Source organism: Balaenoptera ricei, chromosome 17 (genome assembly GCF_028023285.1).
Source record: "Balaenoptera ricei isolate mBalRic1 chromosome 17, mBalRic1.hap2, whole genome shotgun sequence".
Lineage (NCBI taxonomy): Eukaryota > Metazoa > Chordata > Mammalia > Artiodactyla > Balaenopteridae > Balaenoptera > Balaenoptera ricei.
Window position 1 is genome coordinate 64,772,885 of NC_082655.1, and position 23,812 is coordinate 64,796,696.

The 23,812-nt window shown below is 36.6% G+C and overlaps 1 protein-coding gene across 15 annotated transcripts in view; it reads left to right on the plus strand.

Annotated features, from left to right (window-relative positions):
* The window catches only part of STAU2 (staufen double-stranded RNA binding protein 2), a 318,701-nt gene that overhangs the window by 133,469 nt on the left and 161,420 nt on the right, over nucleotides 1–23,812 (plus strand). For all 15 annotated transcript variants that reach the window (XM_059901309.1, XM_059901320.1, XM_059901308.1 and 12 more), the window contains 2 exons: nucleotides 5,545–5,676; nucleotides 20,858–20,918. In XM_059901309.1, the coding sequence (XP_059757292.1) occupies nucleotides 5,545–5,676; nucleotides 20,858–20,918 (193 nt within the window). The remainder of the gene's footprint in view (nucleotides 1–5,544; nucleotides 5,677–20,857; nucleotides 20,919–23,812) is intronic.

Here is a 23,812-nt window from a genome sequence, read left to right on the forward strand (position 1 = left end):
ACATCGGGTCCGGTGCAGGCCAACAGATGTGGGAGGTGTGTGTGTGCACCTAGCTCCAAGGATCTGCCGTGAACAGCACTAGATCAGTGCTTCTGAGTGGGGTCCATAGACTACTGCTGATTTGTCATAATGTGGTGGTTTCTGGTTTCAGGAGAAGAAGCAGTGAAATGTTTCAAAAACATTGCACAGATCTGAACTATAAGATTTGTGATAGTTGTTACAGAGGTTCTATAATGAGTACATTTTCAGTGTCTCATACACTGCAAGAAGTATGTCATTTAGTTCATCTTGAGTTATACTCTGTTTAGAAAGTGCAGTTCTTTGTCATATAATTTGGACATTATTTATAATTGTTAAGTTTTTTTTTAAGCACTGTGTTGCATATCCCTAATTCCTTAAAAGGAGTTGGTTCACTGAAGCTTAAAAGTAGTGATGGAAATAGTAATACAAATAAAAATCTCAATAATGGTGTAAGAATAAATGGCAAACAGTACACATGTGTGGATACCAGATGGAAATCTATATGTTCTGACACAAGTGAAATAACCAATGTTATGATTACACACAAAAGCCGAAAAAGAAAAATATGTGTAGAATTATCATACATTGTATCTGAAAACTAGTTTTAGTTGTATCATTCACTGCTAGTACCCAGTATAGTGTCATTGTGAAATTTTATTAAAGTGTCATGAAGCTATTGAAGTTTTCTGATTTTTTTTAAGCAAATTGCAGTGACATTTGATAAAACAATTCAAAATTTCAGATATAGATTGCCTGTTCAGCCTTCTTGCTCATTTTTCAGCTGTTTTTCTAAAAAAATGGATTTATAGGAATCTATTATATATTCTGGAAATGTGAGTCTTTTGCAGTTATATGGCATTTCAAATATCTTCTCTTGTGCTGTGACCTGACTTTTTTCCTTTTTTATTGATACTTTTTGAGGAATAGAAGTAATTCATTTTAAGGCAGTCAAGTTTATCTCTCTTTTCCCTGATGTTAATTTTATAATGTCTAGACATCCCGAAGAATAATGCCCCCACCTTGTTCTTCCTCAAAAGGATCTTGGCTGTTCTTTGCACCTTGCATTTCCATGTAAATTTTGGAATCAGCTTGTCAAATATTGTAAAAATATGTGTGGGATTTTGATGGGAATTTATTGAATTTATAGGTCAATTTGAAAAAATTGATATTATTATAATATTGAGTCTTCAGTGCATGAGTATGGCATATCTCTATTAGGTTTATCTTAATATTTCTCAATAATGTGTATTGTTTTATGTGTAAAGATTTTTAAACATCATAGGTATTTGATTTTTGTTTAATATAAATTGTATCTTTTAATATTTTTCATTTTCTACTTAATTGTTGATGGAATATACAAGGGCAGTTGGCTTTTGTATACTGTCTTTTATACAAGAACTTGTACTTTCATAAATTCTTATAATTTACCCATAAATTTTCTTGGATTTCCTCTGTAAATATTATTTCTGCAAATAATGACAGTTTGTTCTTACACTTCTAATTCTTTTTTTTTTTTAATTTTTATTTATTTACTTATTTATTTATGGCTGTGTTAGGTCTTTGTTTCTATGCAAGGGCTTTCTCTAACTGCGGCAAGTGGGGACCACTCTTCATCGCGGTGCGTGGGCCTCTCACTGTCGCGGCCTCTCTTGTTGCGGAGCACAGGCTCCAGACGCGCAGGCTCAGTAATTGTGGCTCACGGGCCTAGTTGCTCCGCGGCATGTGGGATCTTCCCAGACCAGGGCTCGAACCCGTGTCCCCTGCATTGGCAGGCAGAATCTCAACCACTGCACCACCAGGGAAGCCCACTTCTAATTCTTAAACCTTTTAGTTTGCTTGCCGTATTGCTATGTCCAGGGTTTGCAGTAAAATGTTAAATACTAGTAAAAATGGAGGGCATTTTTGTCTTGTTTCTAATTTCAGAACTTCAACATTAAGTATAATGTTTGTTGAGGTTTGAGTTCTCTTCCTTCCCTAGTTGCTAAGAGTTTTTATCATGAATGAAGGTTGAGTTTTAGCAAATGCTTTTGCTTCATTTATTAGGGTGATCATATGATTTGTCTCCTCAACTGATTAATATAGTAGATTCCACTGATTTTGTTTGAGTTTCGAATGTTAGACTTATCTTGCATTTTTGGAATAAACCTAACTTAGTCACAACTTTTCTTCTTTTTAATATTGCTTTGTTCAATGTACTATTATATGGTTTAAACTAGCATTTATGTTCATGAGTGAAACTGGTCTGTAAAATTTTTTTCTTATACTTGTTGGATTTTGGAACCAAAGTGATGCCTCACTGAATAATTGGGGACTGATTCCTCTTTTTTTATTCTTGGATGAATTTTTGTAAGATTAGCATTATTCTTCCTTAAATGTTGAGTAGAACTTGCTGGAGAAGCTCTCAGAAGTTTTCTTTGTGGAAAAGTTTTTAATTGTGGTTTTAATTTCTTTAGTAGTTACAGACCTATATAGCTAAGGGTTTATTCTGTGCCAGTTTTGGTAATTTGTATTGTCTAGGAATTTTTCCATTTTATCTAAATAGTCAAAAAATGTTAGCTGAAATATTCAGTATCCTTTATTATTTTGTAATGCTACAGAAGCTGTAGTAATCTCCCATTTTCATTCTTATTTGTGTCTTTTCTTATTTTTTCTTGATCAGTATTACCTTTGGTTTATCATTTTATTAGTCCTTTCAGGGAACCAACTTTAAGCTTTTTGAACTTCTCTGTTGTACTTTGTTTTATATTTCCTTAATTTCTGCTCTTGTCTTTATTTTTCTATTTTCTTTGGGTTTATTTTGCTGTTAATAACTTCTTGGGGCTTCCCTGGTGGCGCAGTGGTTGAGAATCTGCCTGCCAATGCAGGGGACCCGGGTTCAAGCCCTGGTCTGGGAAGATCCCACATGCCGCGGAGCAACTAGGCCCATGAGCCACAATTACTGAGCCTGCGCGTCTGGAGCCTGTGCTCCGCAACAAGAGAGGCCATGATAGTGAAAGGCCCGCGCACCGTGATGAAGAGTGGCCCCCACTTGCCACAACTAGAGAAAGCCATCGCACAGAAACGAAGACCCAACACAGCCAAAAATAAATAAATAAATAATTAATTTAAAAAAAATATTGAGATGGATGGTTAGCTTATTACTTTTCTGCCTTTCTCTAAGCTTTTATAGCTTATTTATTTTCTTCTAGACACTCTTTTAGCTACATCCTTCAAGTTTTGATATACTGTATTTCCATTATTATTAAAATATTTTCTAATTTCCGGTGAGATTTCTTCTTTGCCCATAGATTATTTAGATTGTTTAATTTCCAAAACTGTGATTATCTTCTTGTCTGCTTCTATCACTTACTGAGAACAACGTATAAAAACAAATTCCATTCTCATTGTGTATTTTCTATTTCTCCTTGTAATTCTTTCCTCTTTTGTTTTCTCATTTACTTTTTATATTTGTATTATCTCAGCACATGCAAGTCTAAAAAATCATTACCCAACTCAGGAAATGTACATGTGGATATAAAATGGCTGATGTATATTTAAATATGTTGATGTACATGTATACATGTGTACATCAAGTGTTCACAAAAGGTAACTGTGGAATAGTTCTAATGATAACAAGCTACCATTTATTGAGCAGTTATACTCAGATACTGTAACATACACTGTAGTTTACATACATTTTTGTGTTTAATTTTCAAAGCAACACTTATTAGGTCATTGTATTATCCCTCTTTTACTGATGAAAAAACTGAGGCTTAGAGATAGTAAATAATTTGAATCAGTTCATGCAGCTAGGAAGTAGTAGAGTTGGATTTCAACTAAATCTGACTTGGAAGTCTTTGTTCTTAACCACAGTATTGTACTAATCTTTATATATTAGTTGTCTTCAGGAACTATTTAATGTAAACCTTTGTAAATGATATCATTTTTAAAATTTATTTTTTGGATTAAAGACTTTTATTGACGTATAGTTAATGTACAGTATTATGTAAGTTACGGGTGTACAATACAATAATTCACAATTTTAGTTATTATAAAGTATTGGCTATATTCCCTGTGTTGTACAATATATCCTTGTAGCTTATTTCATACATAGTAGCTTGTACATCTTAATCCCCTACCCCTATATTGCCCCTCCCCTCCTCCCTCTCCCCCCGGCAACCACTAGTTTGTTTTCTGTATCTGTAAGTCTGTTTCTTTTTTTGTTATATTTACTAGTTGTATTTTTTAGATTCCACATATGAGTGACATCATACAGTATTTGTATTTCTCTGTCTGACTTATTTCACTTAGCCTAATACCCTCCAAGTCCATCTATGTTGTTGCAAATGGTAGAATTTCATTCTTTTTTATGGTTGAGTAGTATCCCATTGTGTATATATACCACATCTTCTTTATCCATTCATCTGTTGGTGGACACTTAGGTTGCTTCCATGTCTTGGTAGTCATGAACAATGCTACTATGAACATTGGGGTACATGTATCTTTTTGAATTAGTGTTTTTGTTTTTTTCAGATATATACCCAGGAGTGGAATTGCTGGTACATATGGTAGTTCTTTTTTTTTTTTTTTTTTAATAATTTTTATTGGAGTATAGTTGATTTACAATGTTGTGTTAGTTTTAGGGTACAGCAAAGTGAATCAGTTATACATATACATATATTCACTCTTTTTTAGGTTCTTTTCCCATATAGGTCATTACGGAGTTTTGAGTAGAGTTTCCTGTGCTATACAGTAGGTCCGTATTAGTTATCTATTTTTTGTATAGTAGTGTGTATATCTCAATCCTAGTCTCCCAATTTATCCCTCTCCCCCATTCTGTTTTTAGTTTTTTTGAGAAACCTCCACACTGTTTTCCACAGTGGCTGCACCAATTTACATTCCCACCAACAGTGCAGGAGGGTTCCCTTTTCTCCACATCCTCGCCAACATTAGTTATTTGTGTTCTTTTTGATGATAGCCGTTCTGACAGGTGTGAGGTGATAGCTCATTGTGGTTTTGATTTGCATTTCCCTCATGATTAGCGGTATTGAGCATCTTTTCATGTGCCTCTTGGCCATCTCCACGTCCTCTTTAGAGAAATGTCTATTCAGGTCCTCTGCCCATTTTAACATTATTTTAAATGGCAGCAACATGAATTTCAGCCTTTTCAGTTTAATAAGTAAAGAATACTAAATGTAGTCGTAATCAACTCTCTACAATGTGAATTTTATTTTTCTGCTTATATCAATAATACAAGTTTATTGTTTAAAACTCAAATAATATAGAAATATGTAAGGAACTAAAAATCTTCTAAGATTCTGTCATCCTGAGATAACCCCCACTGACATTTTGAGGACCATGTTTCCATACTTTTCTCTATGTATATATTCATATATATTTTACATAAAAGGGATCTTAATTGCCATTTTTATTACGGACTGAAGTTTATATTTTTGAATGCTAGAGAGCAGAACACATTGCTTTATGGTGTTAAGGTTTGTTACCAAAGCAACTATCATTAATTTCTTACTTTAATCTTACCAGGTCAAGGTAGGCAATGAAGTTGCTACTGGAACAGGACCTAATAAAAAGATAGCCAAAAAAAATGCTGCAGAAGCAATGCTGTTACAACTTGGTTATAAAGCATCCACTAGTCTTCAAGATCAACTTGACAAGGTGAGAGTTAAATTTACATGGACAAGTTATATCCTGTCAGGGTATAAAAGTGATGAGCAAATTCTGTCCCAGTGTTCCTTGACTCTTAAGTACTGTCTTAACTGGTGTTAAAGTAGATGTCAAGTTTTAACTTTTCTAAGGTGGTACTCTATCTTCATATCTTTAAAGATAGATTCTCCAGGTATAAAATAACAGCTGTTTAGGGTTCAAGATAAAATATTATAATCTTACAATTAGAAAATACTAAAAGTTCATTGTATCATTATACATATCTTATATAATACCAATGTAATAATTTTAGCTTACTGACTGATGATTTTTGCCTTATGTACACAGTTTTAATTTGTGCTTTTTTAAGAATAGAGGTTGTTAGCCTTTATTTCTGGAATACAGCTGGAAACACTGGAAATAAAGATCCTGATTACACCTTTAAGGCAGGAACTATATAGGACAGACACTCTATAAACTAATTTTTCTATTTACTTTAAATTAAAGGTAAACTCAGAGGGTGTTTATTTTCTGCCAAGACTTGTGTTCATGGTCCCCTATTTCTTCTGCAGCAGGTAATGACATCATTAACACCTACCTCTGTTGCAAGAGAAGCTGAGAACCTTGAATTCAGGACTTGGCAGATAACTTGGCAGGAACTGGCTTCATTTCACTTTGTATTAAATTATCATTTTATCTATACATATGTATAAATTATTTTTATTAAACATTTTATTTGTATGAACATTCACAAAACAGGCGTAATAATTATTTCTATCATAAACAATATGCTTTTTTCCATGCCATTTTCTCACATAAGGATTCTGTTTCAGGGATATTTTCAGTTTCTGCAGGAACATCTTTCTGAAGGTTAGAGTAGCAATGAAATCATCTATTAAAAAATATTTAGATACGCTTTTCTTTTTAAGGCACTACGAATATCTAGGCAGTTATTTTGAGTGATTAAAAATTATTTGTCTGTGTGATATCACTGGAGATTTCAATTCTGTTTTTATAACCTGGCTAATGAATGCTTTTTCCTCTTTTAAAAGTATTTGTAACATGAAACCTAACATGTGTTCAAGTTTCTATAGTTCTTATATTGTGTATATGTTGTTTTAACTTAACACATTTATATTGACTTAAAATTGGTAGGTGATTTATAAAAATACGTCAAAATAAATCTCATAGACATTTATTTGTAAGTTAAGTGAAAATAAAATAGAACAAAAAACTGGCATTAATTTCATTAATTTGAAAAACGTTTTTTGCTTACCCACTGTGTTATTAGTTAGGGTTCTCCAGAGGAACAGAGCCCGACAGAGAGAGAGAGAGTGTGTGTGTGTGTGTGTGCGTGTGCGTGTGCGTGTGTGTATCACACGGAGATTTTTTAAAGGAATTGGCCCATGCAATTTTGGAGGCTTGGCTAGTCCAGAATTTGCTGGGGAGGCTGGCAGGCTGGAGACTCAGGAAGGAGCTGCAGAGTCCAGAGGCGATTGGCTAGAGAGCTGCCTCTCGCTCCAGGGAAGGTCAGCCTTTTTCTAGGCAGGACTTCAACTGTTGAGGCCCACCCACGTTATAGAGAGCCATTTGCTTTACTCAAAGTTCAGTGATTTAAATGTAAATCTCTTCCAAAAACACCCTCACAGAAACACCCGGAATAACATTTGACCAAATATCTGAGAACGGTAGCCCAGACAAGTTGACACATAAAATTAACCACCACCCCCACTAAATGCCAAACACTTAAAATTGAAGATAATGGGATGACTGGAATTTTGTCCCTGCACTCAAGAAACTGACCAGTAAGTGTTAGGGGTGAGGAGCTTTAATCATATAACAAAAATTATAGTATAATTAAAATTCTAGATATGTGAAGATGAATCTGGAAAGTCAGGAATAGCTGAGACCACTGTTTTTATGTGAAGTAAAGAGCTTTTGAATTATTAATTTGAGATTTGAACTTGAAAGTGACATGATCTGGTTTGCTTTCTTCAAAAGACAGTCCTATAAGTAATGTGGTGAATGGATTTGGGCAGGACAGGACTGAAGGCAGGGAGGCCAGTGCTAGCAGGATTGTTCAGGTGAAAGATGCTGAGGGTCTGAACTAAGGCAGTGGTGGTAGAGAGGAGAGGGGAAAGACACCAGCAGTCCTTCTGAGGTGTACATGATGAGATGTCAGTAGCAGATAATGTGCGTGGGGGTACAGGAAGAAGGAGGAGGAAAGAATACCTGCAAAAGGGGCAGTAGAGAATGATCTTAAGAAGAAGGTGGCCGTCGTGTGCTGCAGAGATCAAATAAGAGAAGGAGTGAATACAATGATTTGTCAATAAGAAGATCTTTGGAGAATGTAGCAAAAGCAATTAAAAAAACAAACCTGTAAAAGCAGTTTTTAAAAACTTGGCTTTTAAAAAAAATAAGCAAGATATGTACGTGATTAAAAGAATTTAAATAGCACAAAAGAGTAAACAGTGAAAAAAAAATGTTAGTCTCACTTCACCCTGAGACTCTCAGTCTCTTGGTCTCTCTTCCTAAAAAGTTATCTCCCACAGTGAGTTAATATTTGTACATCGTGTAGAATAGTGTCTGGAATATAGTGAATCTTATGTAAGGATTTGATAAATAAAGATGAAATAAATATCCTTACAGAGATATTCTATGTGTATGCACTAACATGCCCCCTTTAAAAAAATCCAGATTCATCGAGTTGCGGTTCAATACATTTCGACGTGTGTGTGTGTGTGTGTGTGTGTGTGTGTGTGTGTGTGTGTGTGTGTACATGCACTGACCACCATCACAATTAAGATTTATAACATTTCTGTTACCCCAAACAGTTCCTTAATGCCCATTTATAGTAAATGTCTTCTCCTTTCCTCAGCCGTTGCCAAGCACTGGTCTGATTTCTGTGTCTATAATTTTGCCTTTTCCAAAATGTTGTATAAATTGAATCGTACATTATGTAGCCTTTAGTGTCTGGCTTCTTTTTTTTTTTTAATAAATTTATTTATTTATTTATTTTTGGCTGCATTGGGTTTTCATTGCTGTGTGTGGGCTTTCTCTAGTTGCGGCGAGCCCCCTGCTACTCTTTGTTTTGGTGCACGCGCTTCTCATTGTGGTGGCTTCTCTTGTTGCGGAGCATGGGCTCTAGGCATGAGGGCTTCAGTAGTTGTGGCGCGCGTGCTCAGTAGTTGTGGCTTGTGGGCTCTAGAGTGCAGGCTCAGTAGTTGTGGCCCATGGGCTTAGTTGCTCTGTGGCATGTGGGATCTTCCTGGACCAGGGATCAAACCCATGTCCCCTGCAATGGCAGGCAGTTCTTAACCACTGCGCCACTAGGGAAGTCCCGTGTCCGGCTTCTTATCGCTGAGATTCATGCACATTGTTGCATTTATCATTCATTTGTTCTGTTTTATTGTTTGTCACTGTTTTATTCTTCACCAACATTTAGGTTGTTTGTAGTTTGAGGCTATTATAAATAAAGTGGTTAAAAACATTCATGTACAAATCTTTATTGTACATATTCTCTAGTATATCCTATAGGTACACAGTTAAATAATAAGTACCGTGTCACTTTACAAGAAACTGAAGACGTTTTCCAGAGGGGCTGTATCATTTTGCATTTCCACAAGCAATGTTTGAGATTTCCAATTACTCCACATCTTTTCCCACTCTTGTTATTGTCATTTAGCTTTGATCATGCTAGTAGGTGTATAACATTATCTCTTTGGATTTTAATTGCATTTTCCCTAATTAATAATGCTGAGTAGTTTATCATGTGTTTATTTACCATTCATATCTCTTCCATGAAGTATTTGTTCAAAATTTTTGTCTTTTAAAAAACTGGATGGTTTGCTTCCTTATTATTGGGTTGTAAAAGTTCTTTATATATTTTGTGTGCCAGTCCTCTATCAGATAAATGACTCCCCTCTCCTCCCTTCCTGCCTTCTCTCCTTTTTTTATGTACGTTCAGGCACCACATTTGTTTAAAAGATGAGTGCTTTTCCATTGAATTCCTTAGCACCTTTGTTGAAAATCAATTGACCACATATGTATGGGTCTGTTTCTAGATTCTCTATTCTGTTCCATTAATCTGTATGTCTGTTCTTCAGCTATTACAACTGTATATCGAGTGTAGCTTTTTTGCTATGGTTTCAAATCAAATAAAGAACTCCATCTTTGTTCTGCTTTTTAAAAATCTTTTTGGTTAATCTAGAGTCTTTGCATTTTCATAATAAACTGTAGAGTCAATTTCTACCAAAAAATATCCAGTTGGGATTTTTCTTTGGGATTGTGTTGACTGTGTAGATCAGTTTTACATAAATTGATATCTTAAGAATATTGAGTCTTCCAGCCCATGAACAAGATCTAGCTCCCCGTTTATTTAGGTTTTTAGAAATAGATCCCAGCAGTGTTTTGTACTTTTTCATAGAAATATCTTGTACATTTTTAATGTTTATCCCTAAGCGTTTCATGTTTGTGGATGCTATTGTTAATGGTATTGGTTTTTAATTTGAATTTCCAATTCTTCTTTTCTAGCATTTAGAAATACAATTGTCTTTTATATATTGACCTTGTATCCTGTGACCTTGCTAAACTGACTTATCAGTTAGGTTAGCTTATTTTGTAGATTTTTTTGTGATTTTCTGCATCGATGATGTGTCATCTGTGAATAAAGACAGTTTTTTTTCCTTTCTAATCTGTATGCTTTTTATTTATTTGTCTTGCTTTATTGCCCTGAGTAGAACATCCAGAGCAATGTTGAATAGAAGTGATTGATTGTTGAATAGGAAAGCAGATATCTTTACCTTGTTTCTGATCTTACGAGGAAATCATTGTCTTTCACCATTATATACTGGGATGCTTGTAGGCTTTTTATATATGCTCTATATCAGACTGATAGTTCCTTGTATTCTTGCATTGTTGAGAAGTTTTTTTCCCCTTAATTATCAGTGAATGTTGAACTTTGCTAGATGCTTTCTGTGCATCTGTTGGGATACTCACATGACTTTTCTGTTTAGTTTGTGGATATGGTGAATTTTTTTATTGATGGATTTTAAAAAATTTATGTGATACAGGTTCCCCCACTATCTGAAAGTATAGCATTCCTATGAAACATTTTGTAAGCCAGAATGGCCTAAAATGAAGAAGTGTTTACCTTAGGACACATCTTGGTAACGGATGCACAACATAAATCCAGATAAAGCACAGATCTTCAGATGCAGTTCAAAGCTATGGCGGCTGGATGCTGAGATGCTGCATGTAGTTGCCGCTCTTGGTGTGCGCTGCCTCAGTGATGGTTACCTGCAAAATAAACGCTGAATGGTATTTTTGGTTTTTCATAAAAGTGAAAACCCTCTTTGGATTTCTTTTGGTCAACAATAACAGGTACTAGTGCAGGTCTTTCATAAAAGCAAATGGCATAAAGTAAACTTTCAAAAGGTGGGGGATAGCTGTATATACATACATAACAAAGATTACCGTTTTAACCATTTTTAGGTGTACATTTCAGTGGCATTAAGTACAATTACAGTGTTGTGCAACTATCACCACTATCCACAGCCAGAAAGTTTTCATCATCCCAAGTAGAAATACTGGTTTTAGTATCACTGTCAGGGTAGTGCTGGCCTCCTATAGTAAGTTTGGAAGTATCTCCTCCTCTTTCATAGTCTCAAAGAGTTTGGTATTCTTTCTTCCTTAATTGTTGGGTAGAATTTACCAGTGGAGCCATCTGGGTTTAGAATTTTTTCTGTAGGAAGGTTTTAAGTATAAATTGAGTTTAAAAAATAGATATAAGACTACTCAGATTATCTACTTCTGCTTGAGTGAGCTTTGGCAGTTCGAATCTTTCAAGGAATTTGTCCATTTCATCTAAGTTGAGTTTAATGGTATAAAGTTGTTCATAACACTGCCTTATCATTCTTTTAATGGCTACAGCATCTGTAGTGATATTTTCTCTCTCATTTCTGATATTGATAATTTGTTTCTTCTCTTTTTTTCTCCGGATCAATCTGGCTAGGGGTTTATCAATTATTTTTATCCTTTTCAAACAACCAGGTTATGGTTTCATTGGTTTTTCTCTATTTTTCTATTTTCAATTTTATTGATTTCTGCTCTTTATTTTATCCTTCCTTCACTTGCTTTGGATTTAATTTTCTATTCTTTTTCTAGTTTTGTAAGCTAGAAGCTTAGACTGTGGATCTGAGAACTTTCTTCTTTTCTAATATAAGAATTTAATGATATGTATTTCTCTTTAAGCACTGGTTTAGCTCTGTCCCACAGATTTTGGCTAGTTGAGTTTTTATTTTTATTCATTTCAAAATTTGTTCTAATTTCCCTTTGATTTCTTCTTTCAAGTCCTGTGTCTCTTCTGATTTTCTGTTTACTTCTTATATCAAGTGTTAATGTCTCCAGCTAGAAATTTGGATTTATCTACTTTCAGTTTTATCAATTTTGTTTTATGTACTTTGAAGCTATCTTGTTACATACATATACCTTTAGGGTTGTTATGCCTTTATGATGACTTGGCCACTTTATTATTATGTGAATTTTTTTCTCTCCCTGGTAATATTCCTTGTTCTGAATTCTTCTTTGTCTGATGTTAATATAGTCACTCCAGTTTTATTTTGATTAGTGTTTGTGTGGGATATTTCCCCCCCCCATCATTTTACTTTTAGCCTATCTGTGTCTTTATGTTTAAATTGGTTTCTTTTAGAAAGCATATAATAGGGTCTTGCTTTTTAAAATATAATTTGACAATCTCTGCCTTTTAGTTGGAGGTGATCAGACCATTTGTACTTACTATAGCTGTTGATGTGGTTGGATTTAAATCTACCATCTTATTAGTTGTTTCTGTTTTTTCCATTTACTCTTTGTTCACTTTTTTCTCTTTCACCTTCGATGTGGTCATACATTTTACTTCTATCTATATACTATAAAACCCACAGTTTGTTGTTATTAATTTTGCTTTATATAGTCAATCTTTTTATGTGGTTAAAATCAGGAAAAGTATCTTATATTTAGTTTCATTTTTTTACCATTTTCAGAATTCTTTATTCATTTGTGTAGATCTAAATTTCTTTCCGGTATTATACTCTTGCTTGTAGAACTTCCTTTAATACTACTTGTATTAGAAGTTCTGCTGGCAGTGATTTCTGTCAGCTTTTGTTTGATGAGAAATTTGTTATTTCATCTTCATTTTAAAAGTTATTTTTGTCTGGGTATGGCATTCTGGGTTTTTGTGTTTCTTTCAGCACTTTAAAAGATCTTGTTCCACTGTCTTCTGACTTGCATGGTTTTTTATATGAAGTCTGTTGTAATTCTTATCTGCCTTCTTTTTCCTCTCTTGATGTGCTTTTTTCTCCCCTCTGAAGGCCTTCAAAATTTTCCTTTTTCATTAGTTCTCAGCAGTTTGACTCTGATATGTCTAAATTTGATTCTTTCCTTTCTTCCTCCTTCTCTTCTTCCCTCTTCTCCCTCCTTCCTCTTTTGTTTCTCCCTTTTGCCTCCTTTTCCTCGTCTTCCTCCTTCCTTTCTCCTTTTTGTATTTTTCCTGCTTAGTGGTCTCTGAACACATTGGATCTGGGATTTGTTCTCATTCAGTTATTTTGTCAAATTCTCAGGTATCATCTTTTAAAATATTTCTTCTTCCTTGTTTTCTCTCTCCTTGGGAGTTTCCAGTTACGCATTTGTTAGCCCATTGGTATTGTCTTAATAGATCCAGAATCTTCTGTTCCTTTTTATTTTTCACTCCTTTTTTTTCCTGTTTCTCAGTTTGAGTAATTTCTATTGATTTATCTACAATATTACTGATTATTCTCCAGCTGTGTTCATCTGTTAATAATGACATCAATATTAATTTTCTTCTGTGGTATTTATCTCCCTAGGATTTCCATCTGCTTTTGTTCTATAATTTCTGTTTTTCTCCTGAAATTCTCCAAATGTTCATGCATGTTGTTTGCCTTTTACATTAGATCTTTTAACCTATTAATCACAGGTATTGTAAAATTTATTTCTTAGAGTTCTAGCATCTGGGTCATCTCTGGGTCCTGTTTTGTTGACTTCTCCCTCTTTTGACAAAAGGTTATTTCTTTTTGTAGTTTTGGGTGTCTCATAATGTTTGAATGAATGTTGGACATTGTGTATTGAGAAACATTAGAGGCTGAGTTAAGTAGCATTTATGTTGAGAAATAGGCACATCTCTTCTTCTGTCAGACTGTTACTATGGAGGGTGGCATCAATCTAGTCAGTAGTTGGGCTTGTTTTGGGTTTTGTTGTTGCCACAGTCTATTAACTTCAAGTTCCTTTAGCAGTGGTTTGCTGTTATCTGTGTTTTGTTTGGGGTAAGGTTTGGGGAGGGTTTTTCCTCAATGTTTCTGCTCTCTCCTCAGGTAGCAGCAGTCCTTTCTTTGCTCTGCCATGAGGTGAGGGGTATCTCTATGCTTTGTAGTCAACTGCTCCTACTTGTTATTTGACCATAGGATTGTGTTGGGTAAGGGAGCATAATTCTTTTTTTTTTTTTTAACATCTTTATTGGAGTATAAGTGCTTTACAATGGTGTGTTAGTTTCTTCTTTATAACAAAGTGAATCAGCTATACATGTACATATATCCCCATATCTCTTCCCTCTTGTATCTCCCTCCCTCCCACCGTCCCTATCCCACCCCTCTAGGTGGTCACAAAGCACCGAGCTGATCACCCTGTGCTATGCGGCTGCTTCCCAATATCTATCAGTTTTACATTTGGTAGTGTATATATATCCATGCCACTCTCTTTGTCCCAGCTTACCCTTCCCACTCCCCATGTCCTCAAGTCCATTCTCTAGTAGGTCTGCGTCTTTATTCCCGTCCTGCCCCTAGGTCCTTCATGACTTTTTTTTTTTTTTTTTTTTTTAGATTCCGTATATATGTGTTAGCATACGGTATCTTTCTGACTTACTTCACTCTGTATGACAGACTCTAGGTCCATCCACCTCACTACAAGTAACTCAATTTCGTTTCTTTTTATGACTGAGTAATATTCCATTATATATATGTGCCACATCTTCTTTATTCATTCATCTGTCGATGGACACTTAGGTTGCTTCCAAACCCTCAGAATGGGAGAGAATATTTGCAAATGAAGCAACTGACGAAGGATTAGTCTCCAAAATTTACAAGCAGCTCAATATCAAAAAAACAAACAACCCAATCCAAAAATGGGCAGAAGACCTAAATAGACATTTTTCCAAAGAATATACAGATTGCCAACAAACACATGAAAGAATGCTCAACATCGTTAATCATTAGAGAAATGCAAATCAAAACTACAATGAGATATCACCTCACGCCAGTCAGAATGGCCATCATCAAAAAATCTACAGGGCTTCCCTGGTGGCGCAGTGGTTGGGAGTCTGCCTGCCAATGCAGGGGACGCGGGTTCGGGCCCTGGTCTGGGAGGATCCCACATGCCGCGGAGCAACTGAGCCCCGTGAGCCACAGCTGCTGAGCCTGCGCGTCTGGAGCCTGTGCTCCGCAACAAGAGAGGCCGCGATGGTGAGAGGCCCGCGCACCGTGATTGGGGGTGGCCCCCGCTTGCCACGGCTGGGGAGGGCCCTCGCGCAGAAACGAAGACCCAACACAGCCATAAATAAATAAATTAATTTAAAAAAAAAAAAAAAAAAAAAAAAAAAAAAATCTACAAACAATCGGGCTTCCCTGGTGGCGCAGTGGTTGAGAGTCTGCTTGCCAATGCAGGGGACACGGGTTCGAGCCCTGGTCTGGGAAGATCCCACATGCCGCGGAGCAACTGGGCCCGTGAGCCACAACTACTGAGCCTGTGCTTCTGCAGCCTGTGCTCTGCAACAACAGAGGCCGCGACAGTGAGAGGCCCGCGCACCGCGATGAAGAGTGGCCCCCGCTTGCCGCAACTAGAGAAAGCCCTCGCACAGAAACGAAGACCCAACACAGCTAAAACTAACTAACTAAATAAATAATAAAAATAAAGGAATTCCTAAAAAAAAAAAGAGAAAGGGAGTGGGGATGTGGGTGCCCGATACACCCCTTTAAAAAAAAAAATCTACAAACAATAAATGCTGGAGGGGGTGTGGAGAAAAGGGAACCCTCTTGCACTGTTGGTGTGAATGTAAATTGATACAGCCACTATGGAGAACAGTATGGAGGTTCCTTAAAAAACTAAAACTAGAACTACCATATGACCCAGCAATCCCACTACTGGGCATATACCCTGAGAAAACCATAATTCAGAAAGAGTCATGTAACACAATGTTCATTGCAGCTCTATTTACAATAGCCAGGGAGCATAGTTCTTGATTTTCTTGTCCAACTTCATTCTCAGACAGACTCTATGGTCCTGGGGCTCAGAGGTGGGTTTTTCCTACTATTTCTACCTCCTTCCCCACGGTAGCCAAACTTTACTTTGGATCTGTAGGTTGTGTTGGGTGCAGTAGAGTTTTCCAGCCCCTTTCCCAACATTTTCAGACATCTGCTTTGTATTGGCGCAGGGTCTTTCTCTCAAGAGGGTTTTCTACCCTCCCTTTTTTTTTTTTCCTGGAGTAGATAGCTTTTGCTTCTACTCTTTTTTTTTTTTTTTTAAATAAATTTATTTATTTATTTATTTATTTATTTATTTATTTTTGGCTGTGTTGGGTCTTCGTTTCTGTGCGAGGGCTTTCTCCAGTTGCGGTGAGTGGGGGCCACTCTTCATCGTGGTGCGCGGGCCTCTCACTGTCGTGGCCTCTCCCGTTGCGGAGCACAGGCTCCAGACGCACAGGCTCAGTAGTTGTGGCTCACGGGCTTAGTTGCTCCGTGGCATGTGGGATCTTCCCAGACCAGGGCTCGAACCCATGTTCCCTGCATTGGCAGACAGATTCTTAACCACTGTGCCACCAGGGAAGCCCTGCTTCTACTCTTTACCCAGAAGCAATGAGTCTTTGCCTGAGCTTTTGGGTTAATAAAATTTCCTACCTCTACCCCAGAGGCAGATAGGATTTGTTTCTCTCCTTTCTTAGTGGCTTGAGCTTTTGTCTTTGTATGAGAGAAGACTAGAGGAGTGTGCAGAGTTCTTGGCTTTTCTCTCAGTGACAGACATTCACCTGCTTCATACCTGTACCACCGAGTGGGGCTCTCTCCGGTTTCCTGATGTACCTCCAGTTGTCCTGAGTTCCCAGAGGAAGCCCATGGAAAAGCACTTCTCTCTGGAGTTCCTAGTTTTTCTAAACTGTTGTGCTAACCCACATGCAGCCTTTCAGAATTTACTAACATTTCATCTGCTTTCTTCTTACCAGCATTTTTGATATTCATCTCTTCCTTCCTTGCTCTGCCAATGTTGAAATATTTTGTGAGCCCAGCCTCTCCTCAGAGGGGTTTGTCACTCTCTAGAATTCATGTCATTTGTTTGCTTTACAATCTCAGATCTCTGATGGGTTCAAGAAAAGTTATGATTTTTTACATTGTCTGGCTCTTTCTCATTGTTACATTTCTACATTCTAAGGAAGAGTGAAACACTCTCTCTACCTTTAAAAAAATATACTGATCTTGCATCTTGATTGTTTTTTCACTTACATGTTGGGGTTTAACTTATAACTTGGAATTTGTTCTACATCAAGATATAACTGGCATGTGCTTCATTCTTTTTTATATTTGTTTATTATATATTGATCAAAGTAATATAAGTAGTACTCATATATGTATAAGAAGTCAAGATTTATTCAAGATTAATGGTATAAAGACTCAAGTTTTATAATAAAAAATGATGCTATCCTGCACTGCAACTGACCATTTCTGTTTCCCTTTTTCCAAAGGCAACCACTCACTACCCGTTTTAGTTGCTCTGTTATTTTCTACTGTCAGTAGCTTATACTGAGATTTCTTGGTGTTTTTTTTTTTTTTTTTTTTTTCTTTTTAGGTTATTATCTGAGTTCCTGCTATGGAAAATGAAGATTTAGTTCTCTTATTCATACTCCACATGTATACTTTTCTATGTCTCTCTAATTTAACCCCAAACTCTCTGCCAAGTAAACACATCATGTACTTTTTTAGTTTCTTGGTTTTTCTTTCTTGGAGCTCTTTATCCTCCTCTTCTACTTTGGATTGTTTGTTTGATGGATCTGCTAAAGACCCACTATTTTCGTTCTTTTCTTCACCATTTCACTGAAAGTTGCTTTTGCCTCTCTCCCTTGTTGAGTTGCCTGTTTTTTGGACAGTTTCCCTTATTCTTCATTTATTTCCTCGTGTTGACGGAGTACATGCTCTAGTAGCTTCCTGATAGAGGATACATGGGGAGTAAATTTTTTTGAGATCTTATAGGTCTGATACATCTTTATGTTTCCCACACAGTTGATAGTTTTTCTGAGACATAATTCTAAATTAGAAATACTTTTTTCACAGAGTTTTGAAGGCATTGCACCAATGTTTTCTACCTCTCAGCATTACTGTTGAAACTCCAAAGCCTTCTGATTCTTCAGCCTGTTATGAAACCTTTATGTTTCGTCTCCCTCTTGATGCTTTTCTAACTTCTTTTCTCGGGAGTTTGGAAAATTCATGGGTGATTGACTTGATTTGTATATTCTTTTATAAATTGTGTTAGGTGTTTGGGTTTCAGTCCAGAAATTCATATACTTTAAAAGTGGGAAACTTCTTATATTTTTTCTTTGATAATTTCTTTTCTTCCATTTTTGCTATTTTTTCTTTCTAGGTTACCTGTTAGTTTAATGGATGATCTTCTGATTCTTTCTTTCTTTATTTTCTATTTCTATCTCTTTTTCTTTATGTTCTGTTTTCTAGGAGATTTCTTCAATTTTGTCTTCCAGTCCTTCTTTGAAATATTTTGCTTCAGCTGTTGTATTTTTTATTTCCCAGAGCTGTTTCTCATTCTCAGAATATTCCTCTTTATAACCTCCTGTTCTTGTTTAATGGGTGTAATATTTCTCTCTCTTTCTTTCTCGCTAAGAACTTTTTTTTTAAACCTTTTTTTTTTGAAGTTTTATTCTGTTCCCTGTGTTGTCCTCACCATCCTTGTGGATTGGTAGGCTGGGTGTTGTCTTCTGAGGCCCAGTGAGGAAGGGAACTGGGGAACCTTATCTTCCAGAATGTAAGGATGTAGCTTTGGACTCCATCTCTTTATTTGCAGTGGGGCATATAGATCCATCCCATCCTCAGCTGTACCTGGTGTCCAGAGTCTCTCTGTTTTAAGCTTTCTGAAGAGGAAAGCTTTTAGGAAATCCTGTCTCCTTGGGGTCAAAGAGGTAACCTGGAAGTCTTATAGCATTTTTAATTTAAAAAAATTTTTTTTGATGTGGACCATCTTGAAATTTATTTATTTATTTATTTTTGGCTGTGTTGGGTCTTCGTTTCTATGCAAGGGCTTTCTCTAGTTGCGGCAAGCGGGGGCCACTCTTCATCGCAGTGCGCAGGCCCCTCACTGTTGCGGCCTCTCTTGTTGTGGAGCACAGGCTCCAGACACGCAGGCTCAGTAATTGTGACTCACGGGCCCAGTTGCTCCGCGGCATGTGAGATCTTCCCAGACCAGGGCTCGAACCCGCATCCCCTGCATTGGCAGGCAGATTCTCAACCACTGCGCCACCAGGGAAGCCCTCTCATAGCATTTTGAAAGACTTCCAAACAATCTTTCTGTTTTCATGCTCTTCCAGGATTCATCTTTAGAAGTACCAGGTGTGCTTCTGATTCCCGAGGCTTTCTGGGGTCCTGGAGCACAAATTGATTTACTCTTTGTTAGCTCTTTGCTGGCTTCTTGCTCTGCAGGTGAGGTTTCAGCCAGCTCACATCTGCTAAGTTAGTTACAACTAATCTACTTTCCAGGTTACCAACTTTGACTTACCTTTTCTGCTGTTGATTCCTTTCATATTCTGGGGAGGGTAGGGGCAGAGGGAAAGAGAGAGAGTTTATGGATTATTGGATTATCAATTTAGAGTTGTTTGGGGAGAGAGAAGAGATTACTGTTTGTGGTCACTGTGTCATGTTTAAGCAGAAACCTTACAAAAGCAGTTTCATTAGAGTGTTGGGGTAGAAATCATAGAGCAGCAGGCTTGGGAGTCAGTTGAAGGTGAAAAATTAGGCTTAGGGAATAAAATCTAATATTTAAATAACTTTGGTTAATAGTAGAAGGAGAGAAAAGGAGGAATGAAGTGCTAAATGTATTATTACCAACTTCAACTGAGCACTCAAGTGCCTGAGAATCTGTATTCTTCTTATCAGCCAGGTCTTTCTTTCCCTGAAGTGACTTATTCCTTGCTATGTACACTTTCCTCGGATTTATAACCCCCTCCGTCAGCTCTCCTCTCATCCTGTTTTGTGCTTCACAGAGAACTTGTGAGTGGGAGTCTCCTCAGGCCTTCCCATCCATGTGTATCTGCATTTACGCACGTTTTCTCCTCCGTCCTTTCACAGTTGTACACTATTTGCTGGAAATGTAGTTTGTGTTTATATATGGATTTAATTTGTCCATTTGATCTTTGACATCTGATAACATAAATACTGCTTATAATAGGAACTAGGCCTTTTCCCCTCCTGGAGTACTTAATAACACCAGCTCCACAAAAAGAGAATGTAACCAGTTAAAGTCACTTATAATGTGATTAAAATACTTACTACTTCAAAATATCTGAGCTCAGAATGTATTTTACACTAGACATTGACCAAATCATCTGGGAAAAGCCAGGATATTCCAGATTTCACTTAAAGTTAGGGTTTAGTTTTCAATTTTTTTGCACATATCATTAGCAATATTCAGTGACCCTTGTCAGGACTTTTCCAGAACAGACATAGTAATATTTCTGTTGTTAATTTGACTTCAGAAGTGATAAAGAAGCCCTTTTAGTCACTTTAGCACTTGTGATGATTATTGTCTACTGTTTGAAAAAGAGTTATTTACTTCTTCACCACCTTGGTAGAGCCCATGTTGTATAAATATAATACATATACTAAATATGGGGCTTTATTGATGACAAATTATAAATTTAAATAAACAGGTAAAAGCAGGAGACATAAGAAACAGATTCGAATGTAGAAAAGGGATAGATGGTACTGTTCATGTTAGTTATTCTTGTGTCCACGGTTCTGGGGTCAGAGGTGGAGAGAATGAGCAGAATAATCTTTGCCCTTGCTTAATTGATTAGTCAACTTTTTTCTTTTTGAATTTAAGTCTCTTTCCCTGGACTTAAACAATTGGTTTAATTTTTCAGACAGGGGAAAACAAAGGATGGAGTGGTCCAAAGGCTGGGTTTCCTGAACCAACAAATAACAGTAAGTTTCTATTTTTATATTAACTACACTTGATGTTCATCAGTGGTTCAGTGACTTGTCCCTCATTGGGTATTTACTGGGTCTGTTTGGACCTGAGATGCGACGTTAAGTGTTCTGAGGGATGCACGGAAGTTGTGGTGTTTGCTTTCCTGGAACTGACAGAAGACACCGGTACTCATATCTTTAACATGGTTAAGTCATTGCAGACAGAGTACTATTTTATCCATAAAGCAGTGATGTTCTTTTTTTTTAAGTTGTTTTTGTTGTGACATTATTACAATAGGAAAGAATCAAGAAAGAAAAACAATTATCTATCAGCCCATTATAACCCAACATCAACTGTTTTCACAGTTCTACTTTTTAGGTACACACACACACACACACACACTTTTACATAATTATAATATAGACGAAAGTTTGTACTGGGTTTCATTTAACATTGTAATACCCACATTTTTCAGGTTGTGCTGAGTCATTAGAATTTTTGATATTTCATTAAAGTCACTAATTGAAATATCAGAAATGTAAGAATAAAATTACTCACAATTTTATTCCAAATATGGTATATCAGACGTTTAAAAATCCACTTCAGGTTATTTCTTTTTTCAAAGGTACATGATCAAGATGTTATGCATTGGAAGCATAGATATTTTGCTTAATTTCCTCCCCACCTTTCCCAAAAAGCATCTGTTGTCACTGAAGTGACTATTTTACTGTAAATCAGTAAAACAGCACAGCCAGCCAGTGAAGACCCTGTCGAAGTGAAGTCCCCAGTGAAGTCAGATCTCTCTCATTTCTAACCCTAGCTCTCTTCTTCATAACCTTCAGAAGCTGAAGTAGCTTAAATATGTAAATTGTCATAATGAAGAGTATTCTTTCATGTTAGCAACTCATCTCTTGATGTATAATGAAATTTGTAACAAACTCGTATCAAAGCATGCTTATGAGAATTGAATTCTTGGATCATCAAAACTAGCCTCTTGGAAAGACTATTTCAGTGAGGTAATAGTATTCATGAGTTACTTTCTGGGAATAATTTAAATAATGTAATAGGACTCTGGGCCTTTTGTCTCTGTATGTAAGGATGATGAATGTGATAGGCTTAGCACATTGCCCAAAGAAAAAATGGAATCAGTTCAGGATTCTCAGAGAGTTTGTTTTTAATTCCTTTGATGTTTGAATATATACGATTATAATTACTTGGTCAAGGAATATAAGAAACATTCAGTTGATTTCAGTTTTATGTAAAGTACTTAGCACAGTGTCTCTTTCTTAGTAAGCACATAATGAATGTTAATTTCCTTCCATGCCTTCTCGTTTTTTTAATAAAAATTCTATAATTCTGTGTAAGCTCGCCAAAAATTCCATTCTTATACTTTTTATCTGTCAGAGTTTTTGCATGTACATGTGAACCAAAGAATATATATGGTTTTTATATTTGAATAGTTACTTTTGGCATTAGATATTTTCTCAAAGAACATAAACATTATGTATTTGAATATGGAAGTCAGATAGTTGTTAACTTGATAGTTTTAACATGAAAGCACATTGTAGATAGCCTGCAAACTCCCATCATTAAACAGTGATATTTTGACCCTCATCTTTATGTCTGTTGATTTTTTTCATAATTTGCTAAGGGATTTGGAGCTCCTTTGCAAGTAGGGGAAGAAATATCACAAAGAGGCCAGTGAGTTTCAGTGATGAGAAATGAATGCATAAAAGATTTGCTTTAAACGTAATGTTAGAAGTGATAAAGCTATTTGAAGCTCCCTCAAAATTTAACCAAACTGTTAACACTTTCGGACTTCCTCTGGTCTACAGTAGAGTAGTTCAAATTGAGACTTTCAAAGAAGGATGATCCGTCACCCCTTCCCAGTGTGAGGAGGTGAGAAAGCTGATACAAGGTTCTTCTGTGAGTGGCCTGCAGGTGACCGCAGACATTGAGGGCAGCCCAGCTCTGAAAATTAACTGTTTCTCTTCCCCAGAGCTAATTCTCTCTAGTGGAGCCCCCAGGTCCTCTGGAACCAGCTCGTAGCTACTTAAATACAACGTTAAGCAAAAGTTGGTTGCTACGATGACTCCATTACCTAAAAAATAATTTGAATTCATATATTATGATAATGTTTAGGTTAAATTCTCTTCTACTTAATCAATTCCTTAAGTTTGAAATTCTGCCCTAGGTGGTTCCTGTCCTGTGGACATTACCTGTGTTAGTGTTTTGCGGGCAGGGGATAGAGCAGGGGTCTCAGTACGGCACATGTGGGAAGACAGGAATTTGAGAGGTTGCCACAGCTGCCTGCCTCACTGCCATATTGTCTGACCTTGAGCAACTCAGTTTACATCTTATTTTTCAATGTGCTCTGTTAAGAGTTACGCATATCAACTTATAGTGTTGAGTATCTTTAATTTTCTAGCATTTGTAAAATGATTAACCATCCTTGAATAACATGTGAGAAGGTAACATATTACTTTGTAGAAAACAGAATGTCATCATAAAGTGACTCTCTTCATTTTTCTTTTTTTTGATTAAACTTTACGTTACTTCACAAATTGTAGTTAAAAAGAACAAATTTTTAGCCAACAATTATTTGGATAAATATTATGAAATTAACTTGGAACCACAGTGTACAAAAATTAAAAGAAGAGGCCTTCCCTGGTGGCACAGTGGATAAGAATCCACCTGCCAGTGCAGGGGACACGGGTTCGATCCCTGGTCCGGGAAGATCCCACGTGCCGCAGAGCAACTAAGCCCACGAGCCACAACTGCTGAGCCCGCGTGCCACAACTACTGAGTCCACGTGCTGCAACTACTGAAGCCCACGTGCCTAGAGCCCGTGCTCTGCAACAAGAGAAGACACCGCAATGCGTAGCCCACGCACTGCAACGAAGAGTAG